Source organism: Uranotaenia lowii, chromosome 2, assembly GCF_029784155.1.
Source record: "Uranotaenia lowii strain MFRU-FL chromosome 2, ASM2978415v1, whole genome shotgun sequence".
NCBI classification, from domain to species: Eukaryota; Metazoa; Arthropoda; class Insecta; order Diptera; family Culicidae; genus Uranotaenia; species Uranotaenia lowii.
In genome coordinates this window covers 35,993,544-36,017,558 of record NC_073692.1, presented here as the reverse complement: position 1 = coordinate 36,017,558, position 24,015 = coordinate 35,993,544, and the positions used below count along the sequence as shown (strand labels likewise).

The 24,015-nt window shown below is 33.1% G+C and overlaps 1 protein-coding gene across 1 annotated transcript; it reads left to right on the top strand.

Annotated features, from left to right (window-relative positions):
* The first annotated feature begins 5,349 nt into the window (after positions 1 to 5,349).
* Positions 5,350 to 14,911, top strand: LOC129746186 (ER membrane protein complex subunit 3-like). Its single transcript, XM_055739731.1, has 3 exons — positions 5,350 to 5,650; positions 5,716 to 6,125; positions 14,391 to 14,911. The coding sequence occupies exons 1-3, from the start codon at positions 5,502 to 5,504 to the stop codon at positions 14,624 to 14,626; spliced, it is 795 nt and encodes a 264-aa protein (XP_055595706.1). The 5' UTR covers positions 5,350 to 5,501; the 3' UTR covers positions 14,627 to 14,911.
* Positions 14,912 to 24,015: the final 9,104 nt, after the last annotated feature.

The following is a 24,015-nucleotide window of genomic DNA, read 5'->3' as shown; positions in this document are numbered from 1 at the left end:
TGAGAGACAACTTTTCCAAAAGACATATCAAGCCAGGTCATCGTTGATTGGCTGTTCGAAAAGAAAAATATAACATTGAAGCCCCGCCCCTTGGTGAGTTTGTTTTTTTTCACTGCCTACGAAAGGTATAAAAGTAAGGGGTTAGCTGCCGATTCGGTTTCAATCTTTATTTGACCGTTGAGCAGAACAGACCTGCAATTCGATCCGCGTCTGGACCCCACCAGTGGTAATCCAACGCGGATATCGTTTTGCACCGTTCAGTCACCGACAACCAACCAGTTGAGCAGGTTGGAGCATCAGCAGAGGCGACAGAGAAGAGAAGCGTCAGAGGCGCCCATTGAAAGCTGACAGCTGAACATTATGCAGCGGTCCGTTTCGGAGGGCTGATCAACTGATCAAACAGTCTGGGTGCGTTTTTGTGTGGACTGGATGTGTTGTGTGTTCTTAATCTGTGCGAACTGCGAATGTTTTGTATGATCATTTTGCTGCGTCGTGATAAATCTTCTCACCTCATCCTGTCTCTATCCCACCATCCAACGTTAAATGAGAAATTTCTGACTCAACGCGGACTTTAAATTTAACACACGCAACAACTTGTCACGCATTCAACACATCTCATTCACTCAGATCAAGAACATTCAGCTCCCATAAGCACATATAGCTAACAAAATTTAACTCTCTTGTAGAGAGTTTTGTAAAGTTTATCTAGCTCATCCTTACTCAAACTTGTTCATTTCTATAAATAACCAGCTGTTGTTGTACACCACGGTATAAGTATATAAGGTAGGCTACTAACACGAGTAAACAACTCGTTTGAATGCCAACTAGTGACGTCATTACTATCTGCCTATATCGAGCCGGGCAAAAAGTTTCGCGCGCGGAGAATAATCTGATCACTAGATGGATAGTAATGACGACATCATCGGGAAGATATCACCTTATTATATTGTCCACCGTGGTCGTACACTACAAATAATTCATATTCAACATTCATCTTTTTCTACTTGCCACTTATATTTTCCATTATTACACGCACACGCTATTTAATTAACACATTTCAAACATTACTCACATCCAACACACACACATACATCTCACGCCTAGCACATGCATGTCACCCGCTTTTCCCCAAACCATTATGCAAAAATAGAATGTCAGACGTTACTCTTTCTGTATTCTTGGCCCTGTTTTGTTAGTCTTGGCTAGTTTTAACATGCTAGACTAATCTAAAATGCCATGTCAGTACACCTTTTTACGCTAGCGATTGCTATGCGAGAATGGGAGAAAGCAACTCGATACTGAGAGAAACGCATGAGCATGAGGCAGAGTTTCCAAAAAACTTGTTTCTCTTTCGCCCTGAGTCAAGCGTATGGATGAAAGGCAGCGTCAAGTGTCAGATGTCAATCTTGAAAAATGAGTACGATTTTTTTATTTATAATACACGTGTAATGAACCTGTAATTATTTGCAGCAATTTTCTTCTCGAATAGTTATTGCAAATAAATTAAAAGCATTTGCAAAATCATGGACGAATGAACCGCTTTTAAACTTTGCACACAGAGAACAGAGGTCTGGCCCAGAACAAAAATGAGCCGAAAACGTGTGTAAGAATTTGAATCCAAATACGTTAGTATTTCGTTGAAATATTACTCGGCATATAGCCACTAGATGGTGCTGATTGCTAATTGAACGAAAATTAAACGAACTGCCCCGTTACTGAACAGGGCTGCCAGGTGTTTTTAACTGCTTTCAGTCTTATGCAACTAATCCTCATCAACTTCCTAAAACGCAACCAATATTATAATTAAGTTAATTTTTAGAGGGATTTATATTTTCGATTGGAATTGGAAATCGATTGGGTGTGAAATCTAAAAGGGTTTTGGATATATTTGCGACAGTGACAAAATCCAAAATGTCACATGATTAACCTTTCCAGGTCGAACAAACCCGGACATTTTTACCAGAAATCTTTACAAAATCATAGGAACTCAAAATTTTAGAATTAAAAACCGGGCTGATCAGTTTCAGGAGTGAACATGAATTTTTTTTTCTCGAGACACCTCAGTGGCATTGATTTTATTGATAATTTTATTGAATGGTTATAAGTTCAATTTGATTAAGTAAAAATTGTTATTTGATGCAAAAATCATAAATCGTTAGTTTTATTGGAGCTTTTGGTTTTGATTTCGCCAAAATTGTATATATATCCCAGTAAAAACCGAGCTTTCTTCCTCGAAATCCATACCACCCCCAAACCTCGCTTTCCTAAATTTTTTCTTTGAAAGTCCGCGTAAGCTTGTAAATAAAACCGACCAATCTGGTATCATTACTCTAGATAGCATTTCTTTAGAGGAATTCAAAATCGCAAAGTAATGTAAATCGAATTGTGGCCCAAGATTTCTTAGGAAAAAAGAAATTTTCATCAAATTGGCATCCCTGATAATGTTTTGAATTTTCTTCGCCACGTGGTCGAAAGTTATTGTTTACATAAAAATTTGCGTTTCACACGCTCCAATTTTCTCACTATTTTTAATTTATCTACTAGTTTTACATTTTACTCACATAAAATGTAACTGTAGGAATCGATGCATAAAAAAAGTTGGCTAGAGTTTCAATATGTTTGAATCCTGAAGCTCAAATGAGCGTTTTTATCACTGCAAATCATACAATCAATCGTTCAATGGTTGGTTTTGAATACTATTTAAAATTTACACATTTTTTACACACCATTTTTGTTCCCTACGATTCAAAACAAATATTTAAGTGTCTGGTGTTCTAAATTCTAATATTTAGGCGCTTGGAAATGCTCAAATTCCTTAGTTTCTAGTAAATTAATCATTTGTAACTGACAAACCAACACACCTTTATGAAAAAATACTAATTTTGAATCAATTTGTTATCCTCTAATAAATTAAGGTTTCTTTATTCTTCTTGGATGCGTTGCGTGGCTTTTAGGTCTACATTTTTTCTTCAAGGATTTCTATTTTGCTTCAAAAGTAAAAAAAAAAATGAGAGCTCCTAGAAGAAAAAACCTAAGACGCCTCCAAATAAATCATAACTATGTGCATCTCGGAAAAAGTAAATTTGGTAGACCAGTGTTATCAATGCCTCTGTAAAATATATGAAGAAAAATTGCATTTTTCTTGTTGATAATTATAGTTCATCAACTTTATTGCACGTAAAATGCAAACAAAAGATAAAGATTTTACAGCCATTCCTCTAAAATGTTGGACCGATAACTGCCGATCAAGTTAGTAAGTAAACCATCTAAAACTTTGTCGAAATGAAACTTTTATATTTTTTTATTCAATTTCATAAGTTCATGCGATGGATGTTGAATACCAAATAACCATTCAAAAATGTTCAGACAGGTTGTACATTAAAGCTTGAAAGTGATTTTCACCTTAGCGTGCATGTTTAACGAAAATAAACAAATCTTCGTTAAGTTTGTTTTTAGCGACATCTAGTGGCTATATGCTGAGTAACTTTTTTCTTTAAAATAACGGTTGGCATTTTTACACAAGTTTTGAGCTCCAGCCCGACCTCTGTTCTCTGTGCTTTGCATAGGTATTCAAAATTAAAAACTCTTTCGAAACCTTCTGTTTACATGCACGCATGGAATATGTACAATTAATGTGCATCTTTCTATGCACTAAGCAAACAATATGATTGAAAGCTATCCTAGAAGCTGTTTCAGGTGTTGATTTATCAGAATATTATTGGATTTTGGGGTTAAAGAGCTGATTTATCAAATAAATGATTATTTCAATTTTTGTATTTCTTCAGCTTAGCTTTTCAAATCAATGAAAAAGAAAAATTGGCTAAAATAAATTATGAGAAAATTAAAAAATCATTATTTAAAAAAACAGGCCAATTTCCAACTCTGCACTGCCGCCGTGAGCTTTTATCTCAAGCGTTTGATACAAAGCTCGCATGTTCCTCGCATTGGTTGCATAAGTACCGGGCGCAATGCATCTTAGCGACAACATATAGAGTTTTGATTGACAACGCTTACCCGTAGTTTTATTTCGCCTTTGGGTACGCAACAGTTAAGTTTTACAAATTGTTCTGTTGACCGTTATAGAAAATTCATATTAAACCGACCAGCTTTATTTGAGCTGAAAATTCAAAACGAAAACTCCAGACATTGACATTGAACACACAGTACCTATAAGAATATTTTCGTTTTCATTCACGGATTTGTTATGAGCTATATGCTTACAAATTTATCAAAAAATTATATTGACACAAAACCGGCTTTCGTAATTCTACGTTGACTTTGCGGTCGTGTCTCAAATAAAACCTCTTAAACTTTTTTTTCAAATCATAGGGTCTTCAAGAGCTAGTCACATGTCAAAAGGCAATGAAATTCACATTTTTCCGAGAATTTAAGAGTTGATTTTGACTAGTTTGAGGGCCTTTCATAACAGACTTTCGTAAATTTAGCTTTCAAAAATCTTCAGCGATCATTTTAAATGTATTTTTTTGCGAAAATTCATTCAAAAACTACTGGGCTTGTGATATAGCTCAGTTGGCAAGTCGGTTGCCTCCTGAGCCGATGCCCGCTAGTTCGAGCCCACATCGAACACAGTTGTATCGGATAAATTTTTTAAAAACTGTTCACCAACTGCAACGTTGTTATTAATAAACTCGCAAATGCCATAAATATGGTAAAACGACTATCAAAACAAAACAAAAAAAAGTCAAAAACTACAAAAACTAAGGTATTTTTATAATGGCAACAAAAACACCAAGCTACCGTAATTTCAATAAATGAATCAAATAACATTTTTTTAAATATTTTTTTTCTCAGGGATTTTAATCCAAGTAGGTTTATTCATCCCGAAAAATCAAATAACATTAAATTTCTCTAAAAACTCAACCCGCAACTTATTTTTATCAGGAAAAAATCACAGCTTATTTTTCACAAATTTGATGGTCAAATTTCTCCAGGAGCGAGTTACAACTTTGAAAATTACTCATTTTCATCTAATTTTGAGTACCACTTTGATTTTAGTATTTCCCACCTATTGAATTACAGAATGTTATAGTGTACTGAAAGCGCTCTAAAATCTAGAAAAAAATTTACATCAACTGTTTTGAATATCAAGTTCGATCGTAAATTCAATGTCCGCTTGATTTTCGAACTGTTGTTTGGATATTTTAATGTACAGACCAAAGAACTTATTCGATAGTTAATATTACAAATAATTATTCAACTTACCGGTTAAATTTGTAACAATTTACGAGCGGTGGCAGAGCGTTTGTTTACACTTTGGATTTAAAAAAAAACTTTTTGCCGTTCGGTAAAACCAACAACTCACCGACTCGCAATTTATTGATAGACCAGTCATCGAACACTCGAGCTGTCATTTGTTATCAGCTGTGCGCGTGAAAATATTGAAAAATTGAGGAATCCTCATCGGTCGCTCGTACTATTTTTTAATTAATCTCAATTAAAATCTTTGTACTTCAAGTGTTCGATAGCAGCAACCGAATAGGATGGCAGAGCTCCTTATCGACCCGAACATCCGAGGCTGGGTGTTCTTGCCTATTGTGGTCATCACCTTTCTGGTTGGAATAATCCGTCACTACTTTTCGATATTGATTACTTCCCAGAAAAAAGTGGAACTGACCCAGATTCAAGACAGGTAAAAATTATTCTTAAAGGTAAAGACATAAGCAACAATCTAGTAACGAACGTATTCCCTTCTAGCCAAGCAATGATTCGGGCCCGACTTTTGCGGGAGAACGGCCAATATTTGACGCCCCAATCGTTCGCCATGAGACGGCACTACTTCAACAACGAGGAAACTGGTTACTTCAAAACGCAAAAGCGAGCTCCCCCTAGTACCAATTCCACCGCCATGCTGTCGGATCTGGTCAAGGGCAACTTCATCAACGTGCTGCCGATGATTGTCATCGGTGGGTGGATTAACTGGATGTTCTCCGGATTCGTCACCACCAAGGTTCCATTTCCGCTAACCTTGCGCTTCAAACCAATGCTGCAGCGCGGAATCGAACTGGTTTCTCTAGACGCGGCTTGGGTTTCGTCGGCTTCCTGGTACTTCTTGAACGTTTTCGGTCTACGAAGCATCTACACCCTGGTGCTGGGAGAAAACAATGGTAAGTTGGTTCAATTCTTGGAGCAGAGGCACTTTTTCCGAGAAACTGACATCCGAATTTGAAATATGTATGGAGTGCGAAATCTGAATCTGAAATCTAGATCTTAAATCGGAATCTGTGTCTGTAAACTAAATCAGAAATCTGAATCAAAAATCTGAATTTGAAAACTGTTTCAGAAATCTGAGTCTAAAATTTGAATCTTAAACCTGAATTTAAAAACTATCAGAAATCCGAATCTGAATTCTGATTCTAGAACATGATTTTGAAATCTAAAATCTGATTCTGAAAATGAAATCTGAATCTAAAATTTGAATTAAAAATATGAAGGCTTATTCTGAAATCTGAATCTGAATTCTGAAATCTGAAATCTGAATTTGAATCTCAAATCTCAATCTGAAACTGTATCTGCCATCTTCATTTGAAATATGGAAGCTTATTTTGAAATCTGAAAGCTTATTTTGAAATCTGAATCTGGATCCGAAATATGAAATCTAAAATCAGAATCTGAAATCTTAATCTAAAATCTTAACTCTGAAATCTGAAAGCTATTCTGAAATGTGAATCTGAATCTGAAATCTGAAATTTGAATCTGAAATCTGAATTTGAAATATGAATCTAAATTTGAATTTTGAATTTGAAATCTGAATCTGAATCTGAATCTGAAATCTGAATCGGAAATCTGAATCTGAATCTAAAATCTGAATCTGAAATTTGAATCTGAAATCTGATTCTGAAATCTGAATCTAAGATCTGAATCTAAGATCTGAATCTGAAATCTGAAATCTGAATCTGAATCTGAAATCTGAATCTCAAATCTGAATCTGAAATTTGTTTCTGAAATCTGAATCTGAATCTGAAATCTGAAATCTGAATCTGAAATCTGAATCTGAAATCTGAATCTGAAATCTGAATCTGAAATCTGAATCTGACATCTGAATCTGAAATCTGAAATCTCAAATCTGAATCTCGGTATTGATTTTCGACTGTTAAATAAGTTTTTTGAAAGTAAATTTTTCGGCTATCAGTCAACTTGAGTTGACTGATAACCGAAAAATTTACTTTCAAAAAAAAAAAAAAATCTGAATCTGAATCTGAAATCTGAATTTGAAATCTGAATCTGAAATTTGAATTCGAAATCTGAATCTCAATCTAAAATTGAATCTTTAATCTGAATTTGCAGAAAACCAAATCTGAATTCTGATTCTAGAACCTGAATTTGAAATCTTAAATCTGAAAATCTGAATCTGAAAATTAAATCTAAAATCTGAATCTTAAATCTCAAATCTGAATCTGAAATTTTAATTTAAAATCTGAAAGCTTATTCGGAAATCTGAATTTGAAATCTGAAATCTGAATCTGAATTTGAAATCTGAAGACTGAATCTCAAATCTGAATATGAAATCTGAATCTGAAATCTTAAATCTGAATCTGAAATCTGAAATCTGAAATCTGAATCTGAATCTGAAATCTGAATCTGAAATCTGAATCTGAAATCTGAATCTAAAATCTGAATCTGAAATCTGAATATCAAATCTGAAACTGAATCTGAAATCTGAATCTCAATCTGAAATCGGATTCTGAATCTGAAATTTGAGTTCGAAATCTGAATCTGAAATCTGAATTTGAGTCTTAATCTGAATTTGAAATCTGAATCTGAATATGAAATCTTAATCTGAATTTGAAATAGAAATCTGAATCTGAAATCTTAATCTGAATCTGAATCTAAAATTTGATTCTTAAATCTGAATTTGAAAACTGTATCAGAAGTCAGAATCTGAATTCAGATTCTGGAACCTGAATTTGAAATCTGAAATCTGAAAATCTGAATCAGAAAATGAAATCTGAAATCAGAATCTTTAATCTCAAATCTGAATCTGAACTTTGAATTTAAAATCTGAAAGCTTATTCTGCATTCGTCTCGTATCGCTCATAGTGAACAGTCGCGTTTCGAGATTTCGTCCAATATATCCGGGTGTTTCGTTCCGTTCGGGCGTTTAATACGGTGTTTTGTACCGCGCTATACGTTTTTCTGCCAAAGGCAGACCCCAGCTCGCCAAAGTGGTGCTATTATAGTGTTGGTCGACAAAAAAAAAGGTTTTTTTCTGGCTAGCTGACTGCCCTCAACTGGTCACCACGAGGGCCGCCGCCATTGTTTGACTCATCATCATCATCAATCTGGTCGTTCTTGCTCGAGCCGAGACTTGACGTGGCAGCCATCTTCGAAGAAGGACCACGTGGTTGGGATCACCACTGAAGGAGCCAATCAAAACAAAAATCAAGTTTGTTATACTTTTCTTACTTTTCTCTTTTTCTAATTCTATTTTTTCTCTATTAAATATTTCGATCAAATTGAGCTTCGCTTTTATTTTCATGAAATATGAGCGAAGGCGGGGGGTCGGACCCGCCAGAGGTGGATGGTGAGCAAATCATCTATGAGGATGAGGAGCATCTGGAGGATTCAGCTGTAGCTGGTTTTTCGAATGCTCATCCTTCTCCGCCAGTTGATATTGCTACTCCATCTGCAGCTGCGAGAAAAACAACCCGACTCCGAGTTTATCCTGATAATTCATCCTCTTCTGGGCCGGGGGTGGTTTTCATCCGGCCCAAAACTAACGGAAAACCATTAAATTTAGTGCAGATCACGAAAGATCTGGCTAGGTGGTCCTCCGTTACCAGTGTTTCCAATGTACGTCCGAACAAATTGCGCGTTGTTGTGGCCGACCGGAAGGCCGCAAACGGAATTCTTGCCAGTAATTTTTTTAATTTAGAGTATCAGCTCTATATTCCATCTCGAGACGTAGAGATCGAGGGTGTGATCACCGAATCGAGTTTGGAGGCTGAATACGTTAAGTCTCACGGCGTAGGTAAGTTCAAGAGCCTTGATTCGACTTCGGTCGGAATCTTGGATTGTCGCCAACTCATGACTGCCTCCGTCGTTGATGGCGTTACCAAGTATTCGCCTTCAGCCTCGATTCGGGTTACATTTGCAGGAACAGCCCTCCCTCATTACGTCTTGATTGACGGAATTTTAAGGCTTCCAGTACGCCTTTATGTGCCTCGCCCAATGCAATGCAAGAATTGCATCAAGTTGGGGCATACTGCTTCGCATTGCTGCAACAAGAAGCGATGCTTGCATTGTGGGGAGAATCATGGGGAAGGAGCATGCTCAGCAGTTGAGCAAAAATGCGTCTATTGCGGGGGCTCACCCCATGATATCTCCTCCTGCGAGGCATTTCAGGCAAGCTGGGATAAACAGAGGCGCTCTTTAAAAGAACGCTCCAAGCGTTCTTATGCCGCCATATTAAAGAGCGCCTCTCCACCGGTCCAACCTCAGACCAGTAACATTTTTTCTGTGCTGTCAGTTGACAATGAAGACACAGATACGGCTGATGAAGTTCAGCCAGTCTTCGTTGCAGGAGGCTCTCGGAAGCGAACAAAGGCGCCTTTTCCGAAAATACCAGCTAAAATAGCTACGGTTGTCTCTTCCAATAGAAACGAGAAAAAGTCGACTGCTGCTGAAAAGGAAAAACAAGTTCCTCCAGGTTTCCGCGGAAACGCACCACTGCAGAATAAACCAACAGCTGCGGGAGCTTCGCAAACCCAAACCCCAAACGTGATGCCAGAATCAACGACTCAGTCTGGGCTCTTTAAGTTGACTGACATTTTGAACGGATTTTTTTCGTGTTTTAATGTATCAGAACCCGTGAAAGACATTGTATTTGCAATGCTTCCTGTATTAAAGACATTTTTAAAGCAATTGATGCAAACTTGGCCCCTCCTTTCAGTGTTTGTATCTCTCGATGGCTAATTTACGCCGAGAGGTCGGAGATATCACTGTACTACAGTGGAATTGTCGTAGTCTTATTCCAAAATTGGATTCATTGAATTATTTACTTCATAAAACAAACTGTGATATCTTTGCATTGTCCGAAACTTGGCTATCTTCTCAATCTAACATCTCATTCCACAATTTTAATATTATCCGTCTGGATCGTGACGATTCTTATGGAGGGGTGCTTTTGGGGATCAATAAGTGCCACTCTTTTTATAGAATTCACCTTCCTTTATCAGGCGGAATTGAAGCTGTTGCATGTCATACAACAATAAGAGGTAAGGACTTATGTGTTGTCAGTTTGTACTGGCCTCAGAGAGTTGCAGTGGATCGAAATCACCTAGAGGACCTGTGCTCAGTGCTCCCTGAGCCAAGGTTGATCCTGGGTGACTTCAATTCACATGGAACTGTCTGGGGAGAACAAATTGACGATAGTCGTTCTACTCTTATCTATGACATTTGCGACAGTTTCAATTTAACAGTATTGAACACGGGTGAAAAAACACGGGTACCTAAACCTCCTGCAAGACAAAGTGCAATTGACCTCTCACTCTGCTCAAATTCACTATCATTTGATTGCCAGTGGAAGGTAGTCCATGATTCGAATGGTAGTGATCACTTACCTATCGAAATTACTATCACCAATGGGGTCAGCTCTTCGAACACAATAAATATGACATATGACCTTACAAGACACATCGACTGGAAAAAGTACTCGGACACAATTAAAACCGCCATCGACTCTATGCACGTTTTACCTCCTTTGGAGGAGTACCACTTTCTTTCTTGTCTGATACACGATAGTGCAGTTGACGCTCAAACAAAACCCATCCCAGAATCATCTATTCATCGAAGGCCTCCTAATCCATGGTGGGACCCTCAGTGTTCTAAGCTTTATAAGGACAAATCAATAGCATTTAAAGAATTTCGAAAACATGGAACTCTTGTCCATTTTGAAGCTTACGTTTCCCTTGAAAATCAGTTTAAAAAGTTAACCAAGGGGAAGAAAAAGGCGTATTGGAGGAATTTTGTTAGTGGGTTATCGCGTGAAACATCCTTAAGTACTTTGTGGAAAGTGGCACGAAGCATGCGTAATCGATCATCTACAAATGAAAGTGAGGAATATTCACATAGGTGGATATTTAAATTCGCACGGAAAGTCTGTCCAGATTCTACACCTGTGCAAAAAATAATCCGGAACGTGCCTCCTGATAGGTCTGATAGTGGTCTAGACTCAAGCTTTTCGATGGTCGAATTCTCACTTGCCCTCCTCTCTTGCAACAATTCAGCTCCGGGAATTGATGAAATCAAATTTAACTTGTTGAAAAACCTTCCGGATGCTGCAAAATTTCGCTTGTTAAATTTATTTAACCAATTCTTGGAGCATAACATTGTTCCCCAAGATTGGAGACAAGTGAGAGTCATTGCTATCCAAAAGCCCGGAAAACCAGCGTCTGATCCCAACTCTTACCGTCCAATAGCGATGTTGTCTTGTATACGCAAATTGATGGAGAAAATGATATTGTTTCGTTTGGACAAATGGGTAGAAACAAATGGTCTCCTTTCAGATACTCAATTTGGGTTTCGAAGGGGCAAAGGGACAAACGATTGCCTTGCTTTGCTGTCTTCAGAGATACAAATGGCGTACGCAAAACGTGAGCAAATGGCTTCAGTGTTTCTAGACATAAAAGGAGCTTTTGATGCAGTCTCAATAGAGGTTTTGTCAGACAAGTTGCACTCCCGGGGTCTGCCTCCTCTATTGAACAACATCTTATACAGCTTACTTTGTGAGAAACATTTGAACTTTGCTCACGGAGATTTTGCAGTTAGAAGAACATCTTACATGGGCCTCCCACAGGGTTCATGTTTGAGTCCACTTTTGTACAACTTTTATGTGAGTGACATCGACAGCTGTCTCTCTGAAGGCTGCACTCTAAGACAACTTGCAGATGACGGAGTAGTGTCTGTCACAGGATCTACTGAGTCTCATCTGCACAGGCCTTTACAAGATACTTTAGACAGATTGTCTTCCTGGGCTTTGGGGCTTGGGATTGAGTTTTCCCCTCAGAAAACGGAAATGGTTGTTTTCTCTAAGAAACGTAGACCTGCTCAACCTAAGCTTCAACTCCTAGGCAGAACGATCACTCAATCGAGGAGTTTCAAGTATCTTGGGGTTTGGTTTGATTCCAAGTGTACCTGGAGAGCCCACATTGAGTATCTGAAAGGAAAATGCCAACAAAGAATCAATTTTCTCCGATCAATTACTGGCACCTGGTGGGGAGCCCATCCAGAAGATCTTATCAAATTGTATCGAACAACTATTCTATCCGTTATGGAATATGGTAGCTTCTGTTTCCAGTCAGCTGCCAAAACTCACCTCATCAAACTAGAGCGTATCCAATACCGTTGTCTCCGTATCGCTTTGGGCTGTATGCCCTCAACACACAACATGAGTCTTGAAGTTTTGGCAGGAATACTCCCTTTGAAAGATCGATTCAATTTACTATCACTTCGGTTCCTCATCAGGTGTGAGGTCATGAACCCATTGGTGATTGTAAATTTCGAAAGGTTACTTGAGCAAAATGTTCAAACCAGATTTATGTCTATATACCATATCCTCATGTCAATGCAGGTAAACCCTTCTTCGTATTCTCCAACTCGTGTTTGTAGCCCAGACTACGATCATTCTTCTGTCCAGTTTGATTTGTCTATGCAGCAGGAAATTCGTGGAATCCCGGATCCGCATCGTCCTCTTCTGATTCCAAGAATTTTCGAAGCTAAATATAGACACGTCGATGCTGATAAAATGTACTTTACCGATGGATCACTTATAGAGGAAACAACAGGATTTGGAGTGTTCAACGAAATATCCAGCGCATCTCACAGTCTCCAGTCACCATGCTCTGTATATGTTGCAGAGTTAGCAGCTATTCACTGGGCTTTGAATAGTATCGCCACACGACCTATTGAACACTACTATATTATAACTGATAGTCTCAGCTCTGTTGAAGCAATCCGCTCTATAAAACCAGGAAAATTCACGCCGTACTTCCTCGAAATGATACGAGATATATTGACCACTTTATCAAGACGTTGCTTTTCTATCACCTTTATCTGGGTCCCCTCACATTGCTCAATAGCAGGCAATGAGAGGGCAGATTCCCTTGCAAAAGTGGGTGCGATGGAAGGCAACATTTACCAGCGTGAAATCGTATTCAACGAATTTTACTTCTTGGCTCGAAGAAACTCTCTTGTCAACTGGCAGCGTAGATGGGACGAGGATGAGTTGGGTCGGTGGTTCCACTCGATTATCCCAAAGGTAAGCCTTAAACCCTGGTTTAATAGATTGAACCTGACTCGGGATTTTATTCGTATATTTTCCCGTCTCATGTCCAATCATTATTCCATGAATGCGGTACTCTATCGTTTAAATATTGCTACACCCGACGTTCCAGTGAGGGATGTATTAGGTATGATGGACTTGGACTATATGTTCGAGATATACCTTTTCCTAAAAGCTATCGATCTTCGACTATAATTCTCTTTATTTTCATATTTCCCTTTCTATCTTTCTTTTTCTTCAAAAAAAAAAAAGTGAACTAGATCTAAGTACACAATTGTAATCAAACAAAACGAGTTTGGCTCCTTAAAGCCTAAAGGTATGAGCCGTTTCAAATAAATAATTTACAAAAAAAAAAAAAAAGCTTATTCTGAAATCTGAATCTGAAATCTGAAATCTGAATCTGAAATCTGAATCTCAAATCTGAAATCTTAATCTGAAATCGGTTTCTGAATCTGAAATTTGAATTCGAAATCTGAATCTGAATCTGAAATCTGAATCTGATATCTGAACCTGAAATATGAATCTAAAATCTCTAATCTTTATCTGAAATGGGAATCTGTAATTTGACATCTGAATTTGAAACCTGAAATATGAATCAGGATTTAAAATCGAAGACTGAAATGTCAAGCTGAAATTTGAATAAGAAATCGGAAATCGGCTTGCAAAATCTGAGTCTTTATCTGAAATCTGGAACTAAATATCTTATTTATGGATGATTTTTTTTAAACTTATTAATATTTTCACTTAAAAAAATCATATTTTAATAACTTTTCCATTTTCCTTTTTATAGAAACTTTTTTTAAATAAAAATGTTCCTAAGTATTTCTATAGTGAAAATGTGATATTTTTTCATACATTTATATTCAGAACATTCAAAATGATTGTTGAAGCTATTGGTTATAAATTAGTTTTTTAATTCAGTTTTCTAGTAACAAATTTGAAGGCTTTTTTGAAAAAAAAAAATGTAAAAACGTTTAAAATTACTGTTTTTCTTGTATTGCGGCCGTCACGAATTTTAATGAACTTTAAAATAATCTTTATGGACTTGAAGGAAAAAAATTCTGAAATCGTTTTCCCCTTTAATCTTCAGCGGCCGACCAGACCCAGTCGATGCAGGACCAGATGTCCGGGGCGGCCGTCGCCATGCCCCAGGACCCGAAGGCAGCTTTCAAGGCCGAATGGGAAGCCCTGGAGATCACCGAGTATCAGAACGCGCTCGGCAACATCGAAGAGGAGCTGCTGAATGGAGCAGGAGCAGGTCGTTCCGCGATCGAGTCGTCGTCATCGTCCTCCTGGCGCGAAGAGGGTGCCGCTCTGAGGAATTGAATTGGGCAGGTTGTAGCCTCTAGTGGAAATTTCGTTAGGGAAAAGTGAGGGGAATTTTATACGGGAAATCATCGTGTATTTATTGTTTTGTGTTTTTCATCTCCGCTACTGGGTAATTGCATCAGTAATAAAGCATTTAGAAAGGACAGCAACACACCGTGATCGAAACGGTTTGTCGATCGAAATCTTCTTAACGATTTTTGTTTCTAGAACTGTTGCTGCTTTGAATTAGGACGAAAAATCTATCTGAATAAACCAAAACTAGACATTTCAACATTCACCAAATATCAAAAGTCTGTTAATTAGACCTAGTTGAAGAAGAAAAAATTCGGATATTCAGTAAAAGAGTTTTAAAGTTTCATATTTGTCACATTTCCAGTACAATTACGTGTGTGTGTGTCTGCGTGGGGAAATGGGTTTTTTTATTTCGATTTTTTTTTTTGCTCGTTTGGGTACCTAAATCAAATTTATCAATATATGTTTGCTTTTTTTGTGTTCATGTTTTAATTCTCTTCACTTGTATGTCTTCATAAAAGCTAAAGCTATGCCCCGTCAGGTGTTTTCAAGAGTAGTAATTATGTTTGCCTTTTTAAATTCATTTGTAGCTCACAGTATTAACGAGTTGAGATTTGTTGTTTGTCCGGGTCTATTAACACTACGCAGGGTGCTGGTTTTTTTTCCAAAGCGGAGGGGTTTCTATTGTGTTTTTACTGGAGGAGCATTGTTTTGCGGAATTTGGTGAGCCTATTTCAGTTTGACAGCACATTTGGAATACTTTGAACAATGAGAACACTACGAAACATGTTGGCTTGATTCTTCATTAGCTATAGATTTGATATTGTTTGCATTTTTTTTTTTCGTAATAAGAAGTAATACGTGTGAATAGTGCTAAGATTATTTCATTCTTAGGTCTTAAGGTGTTGTTTTTTTTGTTGTTGCTTTGTCTAATTCGATGATATGATGATGTGCAGATGATAAGATGAGCTTAACTTTAGGGATAATCACGAATTCAGGATAGCTGATACAATGTTGAGTTTAGTTTAGTATATTTCAAGCTTACACAATACGAAGGAGAACAAATATGGTAAACTAGCTTCGATGATAGATGATTGTAAATTTGCATATGTACTAGGTAGATTTTGCCCTAATTCTGCGAGAGGAAGATGTTTCCTAGAGGTTCTACTTTGTGTTACATTTTTTCCCACTATTGGTTTACTAATCAACATTTTAAGTTGTTTTTGTGACATTGTCACGTCGTTCGTTTTTGTCAGTGTTTTACAAAATTGTTCTAATCGATCACTTCACTATCGAGGAGACTGTATTGTGATGTTGATGTTTGAGCAAATTATACTTCGACAAATTTCTTGTTTTCAAAAACATACGATTTTTAAACTGCCTCTCGCTTCCACCTAATTCAAGTCTCTCTCCTCTTGAGCAGATTCGGTTGATTTCAATATGGCCAGATGGCTTAAAATTCTTCTGGCAGTGGTGTTCCGAGGGTTTTTACCCTATGAAAGAGGGTGATCAAAAACAATACGAACGAGTTGCTCTGGACTCCAAACGCGATTAACTGGATGCTAGCCGACATAAAATAAGCACTAAACTATACATAGCTTATAGGAGATTTTGATTGAGAAAACTTAAACATAGAAACATCAGAAAGTTAACAAACTGCTTCAATAGTGTATGTGTGTGTAGGTGTTTTTTTTGTTGTTGTTGCTGTTTCGCTTAGCCGTTAAATTACTTACAACTTAATTTGTATCGCATATTAATATTTCTGTATTTCTTTTTGTTTCATTTCACTCGACTGATGCTAATTTTAAAGATTTCTACTAATCACTACCAAGTATTCTTTGGAGAAAAATCTAATCTTTCTCATTCTAGCGCCCATTTGCTGATCGCCGGTCTGCTTTCAATTGTCTCTATGTGAGGTTTTCTTTTAGCTTAAAGTTTTTCATTTTACTTTCCAGCCACCCTAGTGGCATTGCTTAAAGTCTAGTGCTAAACAAAAATGGAAGAGAAACATTCACATAGAGTACCTACAGAAAATCGAACAAATTCGCAGATTTATCCTTACTGTCTTCCAATAGCTACAAGGAAATATCAAAAACTTCTTTATTGACGACGAATTTGCATTTTCTTGCTTAAATCCTGTCCCTTATTTAGCTGTCAAGTTTTACATTTTAAAATTTTCTCTCTCACACCTCACTTGTGTTTTTTTATTTTAGTGTTGATAGTTTGCTGCTGCTGCTGTTGCTCTGCTATTTTTTTTTTCCAGAGAAGCTTAAACCGAAATGACCAGCCCAGCTCAAAGGGTTTTTGCCCGGTCCAGCAAGTCGCTGATGAATTTCTGTAGAAAAGAAAAAAGAGTTTTAGTAAGTGCATGCGCTTGTACATTTTAACTGATGAAGTTTTTAGGTGGAACCCATTTCGCTCAATTTTAAACTTAAAGCACCCACGTGGCAAATCCTGTTTGCAACAAAGTGACATTGTTGGTTTGAAGTCAACAGATGACTTGATGAAGTCAATTGAAATTTGAAAAGAAAGATGTTCAAGTAGCTAATTCTCGAAATTCAGTTCACTCCTCGTTTTCTGTTTTTCAGACAAGAATAACTCATCAAAAGTTTTCTAAATTTCTCCAAATTGAACGGACAATTTCTTTCGTAAAAGCAATTATAAATTCCAATCCTCTTGTCGTAAATGACCCTTAGCATAGTATCACTTATTTTGAGGGATAAAAATAAGCCTTGATGTATCATTTTGGGATAAAATTTCCTGTGTTCGATAAATTTGTACCCATAAGCTCTCGACAAAGTTATAAGAATTTCATAACGTATTTTCAAGTGTAATGAAAAAAAAAAAATAAATAAAAAGCAATTTGTTTAGCTTCCAAGCAATCTTAAAAAAAAATTATTGATTTTTTGAAACCTTATTACCTACTCATTAAACACCATCGTTTGCTTACGAAAACTTTTGAGAATTTTGATTGTAGCATGAGCAAAATTCTCTTGTGTTCTTTTCATGAAACTTTTTTCACTATTCAAAACCCTTTTTTGCAGAACAAATCACTGCAATTTTCGGTTTAAAAATAAGTAGATTTTGGAATCGACACTCAATTTTGATCTAATTTAATGGCAAAAGTCATGGACGACAAAACAAATTAATATATTTCAAAATATACCTAAAACTGCAAAATTGAAAAAAAAAAAGATGTGATGACTCAGAAATGACAATAAAAACAAAATTGACAAAAATGGCGAAAAAAACTGAAATATGAAAAAATGACCAAAGTTTTCAGTAAGTATTTGAAATTTTTTCCAACGTTTTGTCTGTTCACCGTTTCATACATTTGTTTTTTGTTTTTGTCATTCTTAAATCTTTCACCATACATGACTTTTTTCCATTTTTGGTTCCTTTTGGTTTTGTTTCCTTCTTACCTTTTTCCCCGTTTTTTCCAAACAAATTTAATTTGGTGAAGTTTTTAATTCATGTTTTTATCATCCTCGTCATTTTATCGTATTTATCATTTTCATATTTTTTTTTCCAATTTTTGTCACATGTTGTTTTTTTTTCTTTGCTATTTTTTTTCGTTTTTACAACTTCTGCCATTTCTGGTGTTCATATTGTTTGTCATTTTTAGCGTATTGGTCATATTTGTTGCATTGTTTGTCATTCTTTGAATTTTGTTTTTATTTTTTTCCATTCTTAGCATTCTATAATTTTGGTGTTTTTTTTTTTTTTTTTTTTGTCATTTTCGTCAATTTTGATAATGTTCTGTCAGTTTTGTTTTTTTTTTGTCATTTTCTTCACTTTTGTCATAATTTCCTTCAATATCGTTTCTGTCATTTGTGTAATTTTGATTTTTTGTGATTTTTTTTGACATTTCAATCATTTTTGACATTTTGTCATTTTTTGTCATAGTTGTCAATTCTGATATTCTTAACTTATGTCTTTTTTGGTCTTTTTTATAGTTTTTGTCATTTAAGTTACATTTACCATGTTTGCCAATTTTCACAGTTTAAAAATTCTTTGTCACTTTGGCCACATTTATCACTTTTGACATTTCTGTTGTTTTTGTCATTTTTTTAAATATTTGTTTATGTTTTATTTTCGATTTTTTTTTCCATTTTTTGTCGATATTGCCATTATTATACAGTGGAACCCAGCTTAAAGCATAGGGTTTGTCAATGTATATCGATTAAACCGAGGTGATGCTTCCCCCGACAACCTTGGATTAGCGGAGCTCTACTGTAGTCTTTTTAACTAATATTTGAGATTTTTTGCCATTTTTGTGATTTTTGTTATTTTTGTCATTTTTGTCACTTTTTTCATTTTTGTCATTTTTCTTTATTTCAGTCATTTTTGTCATTTTTGTAATTTTTTCATTTTTGTCATTTTTGTGATTTTTATCATTTTATTGCTTTTGTCAATTTTTTGAGTTTTGTCATTTATGCATTTTTGTCATTTTGTTGTTTTTGTCATTTTTGTCATTTTTGTCATTTCTGTCTTTTTTTCATTTTTGTCATTTATGTCATTTTTTAAATTTTTTTTCATTTCAGTCATTTTTGTCATTTTTGTTATTTTTGCCATTTTTGTCATTTTTGTTATTTTGGAAATTTTTGTCATATTTGTCATTTTTGTCTTTTTTGTCATTTTGTCATTTTTGTCATTTTTGTCATTTTTGTCATTTTTGTCATTTTTTTCATTTTTGTAATTTTTGTAATTTTTGTCATTTTTGTAAATTTTGTCACTTTTAACATTTTTGTCATCAATGTCATTTTTGTCAGTTTTGTCATTTTTAACATTTTTGTCATTTTGGCATGTTTGTCATTTTTGTCATTTTTGCATTTTAGTCTTCATCGTTTTTATCATTTTTTTTCATTTTTGTGATTTTTGTCATTTTTGTCATTTTTGTCATTTTTGTCATTTTTGTCATTTTTGTCATTTTTGTCATTTTTGTCATTTTTGTCATTTTTGTCATTTTTGTCATTTTTGTCATTTTTGTCATTTTTGTCATTTTTGTCATTTTTGTCATTTTTGTCATTTTTGTCATTTTTGTCATTTTTGTCATTTTTGTCATTTTTGTCATTTTTGTCATTTTTGTCATTTTTGTCATTTTTGTCATTTTTGTCATTTTTGTCATTTTTGTCATTTTTGTCATTTTTGTCATTTTTGTCATTTTTGTCATTTTTGTCATTTTTGTCATTTTCGTCATTTTCGTCATTTTTGTCATTTTTGTCATTTTTGTCATTTTTGTCATTTTTGTTATTTTTGTCATTTTTGTCATTTTTGTCATTTTTGTCATTTTTGTCATTTTTGTCATTTTTGTCATTTTTGTCATTTTTGTCATTTTTGTCATTTTTGTCATTTTTGTCATTTTTGTCATTTTTGTCATTTTTGTCATTTTTGTCATTTTTGTCATTTTTGTCATTTTTGTCATTTTTGTCATTTTTGTCATTTTTGTCATTTTTGTCATTTTTGTCATTTTTGTCATTTTTGTCATTTTTGTCATTTTTGTCATTTTTGTCATTTTTGTCATTTTTGTCATTTTTGTCATTTTTGTCATTTTTGTCATTTTTGTCATTTTTGTCATTTTTGTCATTTTTGTCATTTTTGTCATTTTCGTCATTTTTGTCATTTTTGTCATTTTTGTCATTTTCGTCATTTTCGTCATTTTTGTCATTTTTGTCATTTTTGTCATTTTTGTCATTTTTGTCATTTTTGTCATTTTTGTCATTTTTGTCATTTTTGTCATTTTTGTCATTTTTGTCATTTTTGTCATTTTTGTCATTTTTGTCATTTTTGTCATTTTTGTCATTTTTGTCATTTTTGTCATTTTTGTCATTTTTGTCATTTTTGTCATTTTTGTCACTTTTCGCATTTGTGTCATTTTTTTTATTTTTTTTTATTTTTGTCATTTCTGTCATTTTTGTCATTCTTTTCATTTTTATCATTTTTGTCATTTTTGGCCTTCTTGACTTTTTTGTCATTTCTGTCATTTTAGTAATTTTTTTTCTTTTCCGTCATTTTTTTAAATTTTTTCATTTTCTTCATTTTTGTCATTTTTGTCATTTTTATCATTTTTGTCAATTTTGTCACTTTTGTCATTTTTGTCATTTTTGTCACTTTTATAATTTTTGTCTTTTGTGTCATTTTGTCATTTTTATCATTTTTGTCATTTTTGTCATTTTTGTCATATTTGTCATTTTTGTCATATTTGTCATTTTTTTCATTTTTGTGATTTTTGTGATTTTTGTCATTTTTGTCATTTTTGTCATTTTTGTCATTTTTGTGATTTTTGTCATTTTTGTCATTTTCGTCATTTTTGTCATTTTTGTCATTTTTGTCATTTTTGTCATTTTTGTCCATTTAGTCAATTTTGTCATTTTGTCATTTTTGTTATTTTTGTCATTTTAATGATTTTGTCATTTTGTCATTTTTGTCATTTTTGTTATTTTTGTCATTTTTGTCACTTTTCGCATTTGTGTAATTTTTTTATTTTCTTTTATTTTTGTCATTTCTGTCATTTTTGTCATTTTTGTCATTTTTGTCATTTTTGTCATTTTTGTCATTTTTGTAATTTTTGTCATTTTTGTCATTTTTGTCATTTTTGCCATTTTTGTCATTTTTGTCATTTTTGTCATTTTTGTCATTTTTGTCATTTTTGTCATTTTTGTCATTTTTGTCATTTTTGTCATTTTTGTCATTTTTGTCATTTTTGTCATTTTTGTCATTTTTGTCATTTTTGTCATTTTTGTCATATTTGTGAGTTTTATCAGTTTTGTCATTTTTGTAGTTTTGTCAATTTTGTTATTTTTGTCATTTTTATCATTTTTATCATTTTTGTCATTTTTGTCATTTTTGTTATTTTTGTCATTTTTGTCATTTTTGTCATTTTTGTCATTTTTATCATTTTTGTCATTTTTGTCATTTTTGTCATTTTTGTCATTTTTGTCATTTTTGTTATTTTTGTTATTTTTGTCATTTTTGTCATTTTTGTCATTTTTGTCATTTTTGTCATTTTTGTCATTTTTGTCATTTTTGTCATTTTTGTCATTTTTGTCATTTTTGTCATTTTTGTCATTTTTGTCATTTTTGTCATTTTTGTCATTTTTGTCATTTTTGTCATTTTTGTCATTTTTGTCATTTTTGTCATTTTTGTCATTTTTGTCATTTTTGTCATTTTTGTCATTTTTGTCATTTTTGTCATTTTTGTCATTTTTGTCATTTTTGTCATTTTTGTCATTTTTGTCATTTTTATCATTTTTGTCATTTTTGTCATTTTTGCCATTTTTGTCATTTTTGTCATTTTTGTCATTTTTGTCATTTTTGTCATTTTTGTCATTTTTATCATTTTTGTCATTTTTATCATTTTTGTCATTTTTGTCATTTTTCGCATTTGTGTAATTTTTTTATTTTTTTTTTATTTTTGTCATTTCTGCCATTTTTGTCATTTTTGTCATTCTTTTCATTTTTATCATTTTTGTCATTTTTGTCATTTTTGTCATTTTTGTCATTTTTGTCATTTTTGTCATTTTTGTCATTTTTGTCATTTTTGTCATTTTTGTCATTTTTGTCATTTTTGTCATTTTTGTCATTTTTGTCATTTTTGTCATTTTTGTCATTTTTGTTATTTTTGTCATTTTTGTCATTTTTGTCATTTTTGCCATTTTTGTCATTTTTGTCATTTTTGTCATTTTTGTCATTTTTGTCATTTTTGTCATTTTTGTCATTTTTGTCATTTTTGTCATTTTTGTCATTTTTGTCATTTTTGTCATTTTTGTCATTTTTGTCATTTTTGTCATTATTGTTATTTTTGTCATTTTTGTCATTTTTGTCATTTTTGTCATTTTTGTCATTTTTGTCATTTTTGTCATTTTTGTCATTTTTGTCATTTTTGTCATTTTTGTCATTTTTGTCATTTTTGTCATTTTTGTCATTTTTTGTCATTTTTGTCATTTTTGACATTTTTGTTATTTTATCATTTTTGTCATTTTTGTCATTTTTGTCATTTTTATCATTTTTATCATTTTTGTCATTTTTGTCATTTTTGTTTTTTTTTTGTCATTTTTGTAATTTTAATAATTTTTGTCAGTTTGTCATTTTTGTCATTTTTGTGGTTTTTATCATTTTTATCTATTTTTGTCATTTATATCATTTTTGTAATATTTGTCATTTTTGTCATTTCCGTCATTTTTGTCATTTTTGTCATTTTTTTCGTTTTTGTCATTTTTGTAATTTTTATTATTTTTGTCAATTTTGTCAATTTTGTCATTTTTGTCATTTTTGTCATTTTTTTCATTTTTGTCATTTTTGTCAATTTTGTCCATTTAGTCAATTTTGTCATTTTGTCGTTTTTGTTATTTTTGTCATTTTAATGATTTTGTCATTTTTGTCAATTTTGTCAATTTTGTCATTTTTGTCATTTTTGTTATTTTTATCATTTTTGTCATTTTTGTCATTTTTGTCATTTTTCGCATTTGTGTAATTTTTTTTATTTTTTTTTTATTTTTTTCATTTCTGTCATTTTTGTCATTCTTTTCATTTTTATCATTTTTGTCATTTTTTGACTTCTTGACTTTTTTGTCATTTCTGTCATTTTAGTATTTTTTTTCGTTTTCGTCATTTTTTTAAATTTTTTCATTTTCTTCATTTTGTCATTTTTATCATTCTTATCATTTTTGTCACTTTTAAAATTTTTGTGTTTTGTGTCATTTTGTCATTTTTATCATTTTTGTCATTTTTGTCATTTTTGTCATTTTTCGCATTTGTGTCATTTTTTATTTTTTTTTAAATTTTTTTCATTTCTGTCATTTTTTTCATTCTTTTTATTTTTATCATTTTTGTCATTTTTAGCCTTCTTGACTTTTTAGTCATTTCTATCATTTTTGTAATTTTTCTTTCTTTTTCGTCATTTTTTTTAAATTTTTCATTTTCTTCATTTTTGTAATTTTTGTAATTTTTTTTTCATTTTTGTCATTTTTGTCTTTTGTGTCATTTTTGTCATTTTTGTCATTTTTATCATTTTTGTCAATTTTGTCAGTTTTGTCAGTTTTGTAATTTTTTTATGATTTTTTTTAATTTTTGTCATTTATGTCATTTTTGTCAGTTTTGTCAGTTTTGTAATTTTTGTCATTTTTTTCACTTTTGCCATGTTAGCCATTTTTGAGATTTTTGTAATTTTTGTTATTTGTCATTTTTGTAATTTTTGTTATTTTGTCATTTTTGTTATTTTTTTTTCATTTTTGTCATTTTTGTAATTTTTGAAATTTTTGTAACTTTGTCATTTTTGTCATATTAATCATTTATGTTATTTTTGTCAGTTTTGTTATTTTTCTCTTTTTCATTCTTGTCATTTTTGTCAGTTTTGTCATTTTTGCAATTTTTGT